A 12,307-nucleotide genomic window follows, 5' to 3' on the forward strand; every position below is an offset into this window, starting at 1 on the left:
GTCTGGTTCCAGAACCGTCGGGCCAAGTGGAAGAAGCGCAAGAAGACCACCAACGTCTTCCGCGCCCCGGGCACGCTGCTGCCGACACCGGGGCTGCCGCAGTTCCCCTCGGCCGCCGCCGCCGCCGCCGCCGCCATGGGCGACAGCCTCTGCTCCTTCCACGCCAACGACACCCGCTGGGCCGCCGCCGCCATGCCGGGCGTGTCGCAGCTGCCGCTGCCGCCGGCGCTGGGCAGGCAGCAGGCCATGGCGCAGTCCCTGTCCCAGTGCAGCCTGGCGGCCGGGCCGCCGCCCAACTCCATGGGCCTCTCCAACAGCCTGGCGGGCTCCAACGGCGCCGGGCTGCAGTCGCACCTCTACCAGCCCGCCTTCCCCGGCATGGTGCCCGCCTCCCTGCCCGGCCCCAGCAACGTGACGGGCTCGCCCCAGCTCTGCAGCTCCCCGGACAGCAGCGACGTGTGGCGGGGAACCAGCATCGCCTCCCTCCGCCGCAAAGCACTAGAGCACACAGTCTCCATGAGCTTCACCTAATGGCCGACGCCGCGCCCCGCGCCAACGCCGCCGCTGCCGCCGCCGCATCGCCCCGCGCCCCCGCCTCGCCCGCCCGCCCCGGCCCGCCCCGGTCCCCCGCCTTCCCCCACCTGACTTACCAGGGAGCCGACTCAGGATCTGAAATCAGACGCCAACGGACTGGTTTGTGGGCCGAGAAACACCCCCCCACCACCACCCCCGCACCCCCCCCGCCCCCGCGCATCCCCCCAGTTCCCCGCGGCCCGGCCTGGCCGGCGGCCGCTGCTCCCCGGCGGCGGAAGGACCCGGGGCCACCCGCGCCCGGCCCTGCCTCCTTCCCCCGCCGGCACCCGGCCGGCACCGCAAAGAAATTAGTCATGGTTTTGTTTCCTTAATTTTTACGGTTTATTTAAGAGCAGCGATCTGCCGCCGGCCCCCTCCGCTGCGAGGGCGCCGTCGGGGGGCGGTTGGGCGGGCCCGCGGAGCGGCACTGAGACCCCCAAGAGAATCAAATCCATTTTGGTAAAGCATTTATATGCGAGAAAGAGCAAAGGAGATAGGGGGGAAAAAAGAAATGAAAAAGTTTCTTTTCGTAACAGTAAAACACACGGGGGAAAAAAAAAAAGGAAAAAAAAAACCCAACCCCGAAGCAAAAGCACTTCCCTTTTTCGGATCTTTGATTTCGTGACAGTTGAGTTGCCGATCCGCCCCACCTTAATTTACGCATTTATTTACGTTCCTGCTGCTATTGTCCCTCCTGCATCTTCCGCTGCCGCCGACGGAGGCGCCGCCGCCGCCCCCGCCCCGCCCGGCCCGGCCCGGCCCGGCCCGGCCCGGCCCCGCGGCCCGCCCGCCTGCATGTGCCGGTCACCCCGCCGCAGGGCAGGGCCGCTGGAGGAATGAACAAACGATGTGAAATAGGATGTTTTGTGTAGATAAAGCATTCTTGTTAACATACTGGTCGATTCGTGATATGTTTTAACTTATTGTCTGTGCTTATTTATTGAATTTTGGGTTTCTTACTAAATGTTTGAGCTAATATAAAATATATTACTTGACTTTTCCGGACACGTTTATATCAAGTTAATGTGAATGGATAAATAATATCATTTTCAGTATGTGATATGAATAATTATGGATTTTGATGTGGCGTGTGAGATATGAGAGGTGTCTTGAATCGCAGGCAAAAAAAAACAAAAAAAAAACGACAGGACTTCCTTCTGTGGGGATTCACCGAGTCCTTTGTCACAAGTTTGGGGATAGTTTTGCTTGCTTGAATTTTGCCTTTCATTTATCACAATTTTAATACTTCATGATAAATAAACTTTTGTTAATCTTTCTGTGTGATTTGCCTTTTAACTGTAAGTCGGGATAAACTCGGCGGGGGGGTAGGGGTGGGGCGGGGGCGGGGGCGAGGGGGAGTGGGGCGGCGGGAGGCCGGTGCGGGCCGGTGCGGGGCCGGGGGCCGAGGGCCGGGCTTGCAGCGGGAGCGGGAGTGGAGGGCCGGTTCGCCGCAGACCTCTCTGCCTGTTCGGAACGGAGCGCACGGCTGCTAGCAGCGCAAATCCCACTGACGGGAAAACCGTGCGTTTGCTCCCGTGCAAACTTTAACGCGCGGGAAAAGTAGGTGCAGGACTTCGGCAAGTGTCGCGCAGCCCAGCTTGAGTTTCTTTTTTCCTTCTCTTCCCTTCCCCGCCCTTTCCTTTTTTAATGCAATGCACTAAGATCTCTTCTCCTTGTACATCAATTACACACCTCTTAATTACACACCTGAGAGTGCCCGGCTCCATAGGCACCCGCTGAAGGGTCCTTGCCCGCTCCAAAGTGCATATTACATATGCATATTTAATTTAAAAGAGAAATAAAAGCAGAATAAATTATTGGCAATCCAGGCTGTGAGTGGGTCCGCTGGGGGTCACCTGAGGAAGCCGCCCTGTGCCCCTTCTGTAGGAGCCTGTTCATGCAGGTGCTGAAACAGCCCAGGATGCTCACCCTGAGGTGGGCCAAGCCAGGCAAGACAGGTCCCATACCATAAGCCATACCTTACCAGGTAAATGCCTGGGCTAAGAAGTCACCATGCCCTGTCCCTCCTTCCAGCCCTCCCTTTTCTCCCCAGCCTGGCCTGGGGCCACGCCGTTGCCTCTCTGCACCCAGGCTTAGCTCTGAGTCTGAAGTTTGTGATCAGTTTAGATCAGCCATCAAAGATGTGGCTGCACAGGGTGCCTATGGGGCAAGGCTGGTCAGAGTACCCCATCTCCTCTATCCCCCATGAGTGCCCCTCTGTGGGCCAAGGGGAGTGGTGGCCCATCCAGGATGTCCCTTGGCCTTCCCAATCCCACAGCAGTCCCTTCCCCATGCTGTGGCGCACTGGGAAGACAAACAGGTCTCCACTTACATGCAGAGGAGTGCAAATCTCACTCCTTCCAAATGTATGGAAGGTTGTTTACAAGCATGTAATTTTTACAGCTGCTTTATATTGCTATAAGTAAGACAGCTTTATGATGTAGGGATGTTGTAAAGTGCAGTATAGAAGGTCTTTAAAAAATATGTGCTTTTTAATGGTAGAGAAAAATGCTCTCTCTGGCTGGGGGCAGGGGATTGAGAGGCAACCTGTAAGATCCAACTCTTGACACCGAACACCGCAGCCCTATGGAACGGGCCTTACAAAGGTCCTTCAGCGTAATGCTCGCTCCTAAAACATCCATCATTTCCTCCATATTCTAATGCAACTGTTGTGCTGGTTATGAGCAAAGCTTTTTGATCCTACCCAACTTTGATGCGACATTTGTTTCCATGGCAATAGATCTTTGTGTTCTGAGTCCTGGAGATTTTTGAAATTATATGTACCCTTAGCACCAGCTGAAGTTTTGCAACCTGAAACATCTAAGCGGATGCTCTTATGTATTTAACATGGATGAAAGGAAGAGGACTGCAGGTTTCACTCACACATGTTACAGGTTGTCTGTGGATGATTTTGTTACAAAATCTTACCCACACTGATATTGCAAAGACAAAAATTAAACAGCACTGACCAGTTCTACCTAGCAACATGAACAGCTTTGCTTTGTTCATGCAAAGTGGCCAAAGTAAATGGGCGAATTCCATATATATAGAGGGGAAACATTTATGCCAAATAACAATTAACTTATTACTAAGTAGCTAACACCAGGCACTAAGGTTGTTACAGCTGGGCTTATTTGCTTGCCTTAAGGTGCATTTTAGCTTTGAGCAATTCCACCCAGCATGTAAGTAGACTGAGATTTATGTTTGTATATATGGATTCATTTCCACACCAGCACGTATCTACGCAGCTTTACTTTCCTCTAAACACAACATCACCCCTAATGTCTAAGGAATATACATAACAATAATGTCACTGAACCTTTCATTTGCTCTCTTGATGAAATGCTTTGACACTCTCCCTCTCCTGTCTTCCTCCCCTCAAATCCCTGTGGAAGGCAGAATCTGCTCTTAACTGCTTCTGGAGATTGCATTCACTGAGCATCACTAACATTGGAAGAAAGTTTGTGCAAGGCAAGGGATCAGATAACATTGCAGCATGGATTATATTATTGTACTAGCAGCAATGAACCCTGCTCTTAGAAATGAAAATGTGGTTTAATTTGTGTTGTGGTCTTTAAATTTTCATTTTTCAGAATAAAAATCCCTGCACATGAAAATGTATCTTGCAGTAATGGAGGTATGGCAGTTAACCTGTCAGTTGAAAGTATGTAACCTTCCTTTTCTCCTTTTCATGACAAAGGTAATCTCATCTGAGGGCATTTATGTGAAGAAATAACAGCATGGCATGGTGAAACCACTGGCTCATTAATCCTGGCATCTACTTCCTGCAGGGCTTCTTGATTAGTTAGATTCATTCATCGGGTATTTCGGAGTTTTTGATTTCTCACCACTGGCTAGGTTCACTGAGTTCAGGCTAAATTGAGCCAGAAGCAATGTTTATTAGTAATTTTGTAATACAGACTACTCTAATAATTCAGTACAAATATCTCATCTGAAATATATCCATTCACCCTAATACCTAATGCAGTTTGCAGCTGTGTTCAGAGAGAACTGAGAGAACACAAGTGATTGGGCATGTATTTTCTAAATTATTAATGTGAGAGCTAATAGCAAACTCCTCTTCATTTCCAATGCTGGAATTAAGATCCCCTTTTTTTTAAAGCAAGCCCTGACATGGAGGCAACCACCTGCCTGCCATTAAGGCTGAGCTCAGAGCAGTTGGTCTGGGAAGCATGGCCTGTTTAGCCTTTCAGCGTAGAGATGAAAAGGAAAACAAAGGAATTTTCATTTTTTCCTCATGTGTGTTATAAACATAGGAAAAATCTAAATGCCACAAAAGGCAAAGGAAGAGAAATCCTTGGAAATTAGCATCCTGTAATGTCACAGATCTATCTCAACTATTTGATCATCGTAATAGAGTTACAGCTTGGTCAAAAGAGACAAAGGAGCAAAGGCCTTGATCTTGCAGCCTTTGAAGCCCATGCTGACCTGACTGTGAGTTCAGCAGATGCATGGGTGAAGATCTGCGGGACTGATAATCAGAATTATTCTGCCAGAAAACTTTAACCCATTCTGTAAACTACCTTTTCTGAAAGAAATAAGAGGACCACATATGGACCACATTCAAATGTCTGACCACAGCTTGTGCCATGTTGGCTCATCCAGCCACAGGTAAGAGCCAGTGTCTGGGAGCCAGTTTGACTTCATGAACATGTAATGTACCCAAAATCTCTGGGCAAGACAGCTGACAGCCACGTCTTAACTCAGAGAAGCAGAATTTGCCCCAAAAGACATAGGATCCACAGCTCCTTTTAAACTTCATGGACCGATCATCACCCCTGGTGGAGATGCAACCTCCTGGAGAGGAAAACAGCGGTGGTGGTGGTGGAACAGGGGACTAGGGACAGCATGGTTTTAATCTTTCATTTCACCACAATAAAAATAGCATCAAGAGTCGGAGGGGCTTATTGTGCTCGGGATGTGGTAGGGGACTCTCATCAACCATCATCCTTTTCTTTGAGTAGTACCTTAGGGGCCACATTAGTAGTCACATAAAGTCCTCTGTGAGATTTACTTCTACTCCTCAGGGGAAAAATGGCAGGAGGGTGTCTCTGTTTTCACGTTCCTCACAGCCAGGGCTCGTGCGCATCTTTGTCTTCCACGTGGGATGTACAATGGTATGGGTGGGAAGTTGCCTTTCTTATTTGCCAATAAATTGTGCCTGCTTCAGCTTCTCCTGAGACTGTCTTTGAGGTTCGAGAGCTCTGCTTCACCTTTACATTGCATTGTTCATCAACGCTTATGCTTAAATACATTTTTCAGAGCTAAAATTATGTTTTTATGAGCTTTGAAATCTGCCAGAGGAGAATTGCTCCCTGGGAGGAAGGAATCTAGAGGTGTTTGTGCAGGATTTTCCACTGGAGGTTACACAACCGTTCTGCAGAGATCCTTACCCTCCTTCGAAGGTCGAGAGGGAAAATGCAGAATATGCTTAATACACTGTCTGTGAGGGTGATGTTCTCTCCTGACCCCCATACATACTTTGTGCCTTGGAGTATGAAGTTTGATTAGCCTTTTCTCGCAGCGTTGGAAGCATCATGGTAGTGATCCAAAAAGTACTTCAGAAAAAAACAAACTATGGACTTTCTTTCACTGACCTCCTGCTACAGTGAATTTCATAAGCTGACGATGCACCCTGTAAGGACACATTTCTTTTTTACTGGTTTCAATTTATTGCCCTTTAATATAATTTAAGTGGCAGCTATGATTCCCTGTGGTTTCTTTACAAGCTTTTAAGGTTTATTTTTTTGCTAACTTTTTGAAGAGCATTTCAGAATGACTATGAGCACTCACCGCTATTTTTCATATCTAATAATTAAAAGGAAGCACCAGCCCCTGTTTGAAGGCACAAACATTACTTTGTAATTAAATTCCTGTGTACTGGAGGGCTGTGATGCTGAGCTTCCTGCCTTATATCACAGTCCAGGCAAAACTGTGATATAAAAAAAAAAAAAAAAAGGTCCCCATTTTTTTTTGTATCCAGAGGATGTGGTTGTGCCACAGTCACAGTCAATGTAAGTCAGTGATACTCTGGGTGAGTAGAAGACATGAAATTTGAAGGGGGCATAGCGTGATCTAACTGTTCTTTGCCATGACCATAGCCATTATACAGTGCTCTTTGGTGTCCACTGGGCCTCCAATGCCAGGGCATGCTCAGGGAGTCCCTGGGAGGGAGGGGACTCTCATTTCAGCAATGTCACCTGCCTTACAGGCTTGTGTTGCAGGCAGATATTCACTCAATTCAGATTTATAAACAAAACTGAGTGTAAAAAGATATTTCAGCAGCTACACAGCCACAAAATGTCACCAGAAATTAACCAGCTTTGCTCTTTCAACTGGAGAACAAAATGAGAAGTCTACAGAAGGTCAGACATATAAAAATGCATTGAGATGAACAGTGAAGAATATTAAGTTACTAAATAAAGAATTACACTTGGTACAGTTGGTGGCTCTAATCTTTGTGTCTATTATAAGCAGTAATTAACACCCACAGCTGTATTCATTGTCAGCTTGTGTTCTTATCTTCAGGTCTCCATAGCAAATAAATGACTCATACTTTATTCTTGAAATTTTGATTACTATAAGAAATACTTGAAGATAATTCTACTATATTTTATATTACTGTCACTTCACCCTTTCTGCTTTAACTCCTGTGCAATTTTAAGCTCACGTTTGCCCAGACTGTGAGTGGACCAATCCCCGCGGGGCTGGGGAATCCTGCTGGGCTGCAAGGGACCCCATCGAGGTAGAGACAGCTGCAACAGAGATGCTTCCTAAAGGGTGTGGGATCCTATGTTATTAGTTGATTGCTCTGGCCTTTCTTTGTATCAAAAGAAGCTGCTGCCTCTGGCCCACTTGTCATGTGGTTTGTATCCTCACTTAAGTCAGACCTTTCTCATTTCTGTTGGAGGTGATTCTTGCTCTGTCTACAATAAATTGCTTTAATAGTCCTTCATTCGTTATCCCCTCCTCTTCTAGCCTCTCCAGTAGGATGTAAATCTGTAGATTTCATCCATGGATGTTATAGTTAATCAATTACACCCAAAACACAAAGCCAGCCTGTCACTTGTTGATGCCTTCCATATACATCCTTCCTTATGTTGTAACTTCGACAACAGCTGGTTATACCATTACTTGCTAAATGAAAGCATCCAGTGTTGCAGGTATTTTTTTGAAAAGCATCTAAGTGTCTTGGTACCTAAGTCTCTTCTTCAAAGTAATGTAGGCTGCCAAGTACTATCAATTTTAATCCTCTTGTTACCTTCACTAGATTCTTATCAAACTCCACAACAAGTTCAGAAATTTCTTCTTTATCAAATAATGTCCTCCCAATTTGTTCTGTCTGAAGTCTCTACCAATACACAAATCTCTTATTTTCATTAACTGCACTGCTCTGATCCTAGCCACCTTTGATGCTGCAGTTGTCCAGTCATTCTAGATGTGCCTTTTCTACCAACGCATGAAGTCTTATCATCTCATCTTTAAAGCTTGTCTTGCTCCTTATATGTTACCACTAGCTTTCAGAGTGAATTTATGAGTAAAGCAGTTTGGGATCCTCTACTTAAAAGATTATCTACCTGCTTACTTCTGCTTTCACTCTTGCCTTTAGGATTTTGACACATCACACACTCTTGACACCTCTGTGAATCACTCCAGATGAAAAAAGGTTTAGTGCACCATTCCTACCTGTGCCTTTTGTCCTCACCTTCAGTCATCATTCTCTGTGCCACTCCATTGGGCAACCTCCATGAAATGATGTTGATACATCTAGCTTTCATCTAGGTCTTCTCATTTCCAAACTGGTAGAAAACATTCAAATGAGCTGGCACTCAGCGCATCAGCAAAAGCCTTCCTCATTCTACATACTCAGGGCAGTTTTAATTGGTCCTGTCTTGCATCAGAGTCTGTGCAGCAGTGGATAATCCCAAATGTGTCCTGTTTGCCTCAGCACAAGTTTCTTGAGAGGCTCCAAGGGAAGGAGCTTGACTGGCAAAGTCAGTCGGAATCCCACTTGCAATCCAGTTGAGCTGCACTGGCCAGAGTAGCTGTGCATGGGGCAGGCCATCACTTGCACAGCTTTTGAGAGACTAACATTGTCTTGGGATTACCTGCACAAGATGCCTCTGAGTACTTCTGAGTCTGCCCTGCCTTGTACAAGGAAGAAACGGATGAAAATTTCTCTCAGTTTTGCATTCCTGTGGAGAAATGTCCATAATACGGCACATTGTAGAGACCTATAATGCTCTGCATTTAAGCACAGAGAGCTGATTTGGTGACAGCTAGAGTGTTCCTGAGGTGCTGAATTGCTCTTTGACTGCTTTGCTTTACAGCGTTATCCTAGAGAACAAGTGGCTCTTACAGTGGCTTTACCAAGGATTATAGCAGCACTCCTGCTTTGCTAAAGGTGGGTTTGCACTTTCACACATTCCCAATTGGTTTGGGTCTCTGCATCAATGTGGTTGGGGGTGATTTTCAAGGTAGTGGGATCTGAACCTCTTCAAGCCTTATTGCTGGAGTTGTTGGTTCCCAGGTTCTTTGAACATTAGGTTCTCAGGTTGTTGCGTGGGTCACTTGACCCTGGAGACACATAAAAAATCCTCAGATATGGGCTGAATTCAGACTGCAGTTTATAGTCTTTTGGGAAGAAGATGATAGGCAACAAGAGATGGGTAACAGGCTTTCACAGAAGGGTGAGGAGACCCCATTCCTCTCAGTTGCCTAAGTGAAGGACCAGGCTGCAGCAGCCTTGCTCCAAATCACTCCTTGCTGACTTCAGTTTAGGTACCATTAGCATGTTCAAATGTCCTGAATTTCACCAGTGTCCCTGTGTTCACTCAGGGCATATCTCTGAGCACTCTAAATACCGCCAAGAATAATCCAAGAGCAAATATGAAGCACCAGGTTTATGCTAAATTTAGGTTGTCTGTAGATGGCTGGGTGTGAGTTGGGTGCCACTGCAGGACTTTGTCTTGCACACTGGGATCCAGTGCCAGCGGTTGGAGTCCAAAATGCATTCCCAGACATGATTCATTGGCCTGGAGTTGTATTTGGTGAGTAATAATATCAATTCCAGAATCTTTCTATGGTTTATTTACTGGTCATATTAGCATGTGAGCTGATTCCCATTGCCACAGAAAACCCTTGCTTGCATATGAATGTTATTATGCTATCAACTGCTTCAGATACCACACAGATTTTTTTTCGATTTTCTTCCTCCTAATCTATTTTTTTTAGGCCAACAACCCTGCTTCAATGCCAGCATCTGCCTTTCTAATAATGTAACTATTTACTGCATCATTGTGCTCTACTCTCATTTCATGTTGTCACACTCTCCACGACATTATTTGAAAATTGTCAAAACCTGCAGTGAGAAATTTCTACCAGAGGGAAAATGAGAAACGCAAATGGTGCAGCCTGGTTACCTGGAAAAGGCACGGAGACTGAAGTCACAACATGCCTCTCTTGTGTGACCTACTTCTGGATTCAGGCTGAAACACTCAGACCGCATTTGTTAGAAAAGCTGATGCTTGGTTTATCTTGCCATGTATGCTTTCATTATAGGTGCTCCAAGTCCCTCTGGACAGCTCTGCACTGCTTTCATCAACATCCTTTGCATCTTTTGGTCAACTAAGTTCAATACTTTCTCCAGCAACAAATGTCTGTGCAGTGATCAGTGAATTATTATAAAACCAGGAATTGCTTTTGTTGAGTTATATGTCCAGGACTGAGCAGCCTGACTTAGGACAAGAGGTTTTAACTGAATCTAATGCAGTAGACAAAGGAGGAGCAAAAATCGCTGAGGGAGTATGTTGAATGAAGTGCTTGTTATCAGCAACCATCAAATGTTTCCCTGAGCTCAATCCCCAAAGAACTCTACCTATGGCTGCTTACAGTTGCTTTGTCCTTGTCAAGGTGGTCCTAGGAGTTAAGAAACAGACTAGGTTTGGAGTGCCGTGTCAAAGCCATCCTGCTGTGTGGCCTCTGCAGGCTGTGGCAGCCCAGGGTATGCTACAGCCATCACGCTCAGGGTAGGGAAGAAAAGGTGTTTTAGGAAGAATGGTACATTCAGGTAATCAAATGTTCAGGGCAGTGTGGCTACATGAGAGCTCATCTTGACGATGTTGCCCACTATTTTCATGCTGTTTCTCAACTTCCATTTCATGTGCCCCAGAACTCCACTGAAGTTATCCCTGAACCAGGCAGTGGCTGCCAAACTGCTCAGCTGCTCCGGCGCAGAAGGATGGGCCTGGAACTGACGCCTCCCTGCCTCCCCCAGCAGCATGTACCTCAATCTCCATGAGCTGACTGCAGCTGAAATGGATGCATTGTGTGTTAGCCCAGCCTGTTCACACTCTGGAGATTGGAAACACTCCTCTTTGGGTCTTACACCAGGGTCCTTCACTGCACAGGTGAGGGTTAACAAGCTACAACAGAAGATGCCACCATAGAAGGGGCCAGCTCAACTATTGCCAGGCTGGGGACACTTGCGAGCGTCTGTTTCTGTGGTTAATCTGTGGAAATGTGCAACCCATTATTCATTAGGTAATGTGCTAGTAGTGGACAACCTCTTCTGCAATCGGTGGAACAAGAAGTCTCCAAAGCAAGAGATGCAGAGGTCTGCTTTGTAACCAAACAAAGACTGACCCAGACAGAATGTTCCTCAGCTGTTCCACAAGCTTCTGGGCAGAACAAGGTCGTCTATTTCTGGAACCAGCACTGGAGGGAATGAGGGCTATCTGCGGTAAAAAAAATACATTTGTAGTAGTACACATTTAGAGTCTCTTTTCTCAGTAAAGAAGCCAAATTCAAACTGGTACTGTAGGCTTATAAGGCACACATCTGCAGGATGTCTGCATGTCTTTCTCCATGTAATAAACATGACACTGTGTTAAGCTTTATATCCTGTGGTTTGAAAATCCACCCATGAAGTTACATGTTGTCCCATACCTGACATGGCTGAATAGATGACTTTTTTCTAATGTTGATTAGAATAATGTATACTACTAAAAAATAACACCCCCCACCACAAACCCAAACAGAAACACACATTGAGTTACTCAAAAATTTCAGCCAAATCAATTATCAGAATGTCTTCAGAGTAAAGCTGGTGTCATTTTCTAAGTTTTGTTTGGCTAATCCAGCGAGTCTACTAAATATCACCAAATATTAAGGATGTGAAGTCAAAAAGCTTTTTTTCAGTTCAGCTGGGTTGAATGGCAATTACACATTCTGAACAATCATACAACTTCTTTAATCAAATGAGGCAATATGAAATTGGCTAGATTTTCCTCAATACTTTCAACTTCAGTGAAAAATACAATAATTAAACTCTCGGTACAATGACTTTCAAATCTCTGCGCACTCTCAGCCCCCTCTCTTGTCTCTCTGGATAATAAATCCTTATGAAAGCTGCCACCACGACTGACACAGGTTGTGAAATTGTTTAATAATGTTGATTCAAGTAGTGACATCATTTGGAGACTTTTGTTTTTGTTGCAGCATCTTTAAAGACAACTGCAAGCTGCCCGATGTGACAGAGCAGATACAGCCCCCAGCAGCAAAGGAAGGTATCTGCAGCAAGGGAGGCTCTACATCCCCCATGGAGACGAAGGTGAGTCAGCTTCAGGGGGAGGAAACCCCAGCGTTGTCCTCTTTCTCCTTCCCTGGTGGCCCGTCTTACAAGCCCTTCTTTATAGTGCTTCTCTTAGGAGAG

The 12,307-nt window shown here is 46.2% G+C and overlaps 1 protein-coding gene across 1 annotated transcript in view; it reads left to right on the forward strand.

Moving 5' to 3' along the window:
- OTP (orthopedia homeobox) overlaps positions 1-12,307 on the forward strand; it is a 55,480-nt gene that overhangs the window by 25,462 nt on the left and 17,711 nt on the right. The window contains exon 2 of the mRNA XM_080373302.1: positions 1-12,307. This exon is cut by the window's right edge and continues 17,711 nt beyond it. Within this exon, the coding sequence (XP_080229428.1) occupies positions 1-531 (531 nt within the window). The 3' untranslated portion in view covers positions 532-12,307.

This window comes from Falco punctatus, assembly GCF_963210335.1.
Source record: "Falco punctatus genome assembly, chromosome: Z".
Classification (NCBI taxonomy): Eukaryota; Metazoa; Chordata; class Aves; order Falconiformes; family Falconidae; genus Falco; species Falco punctatus.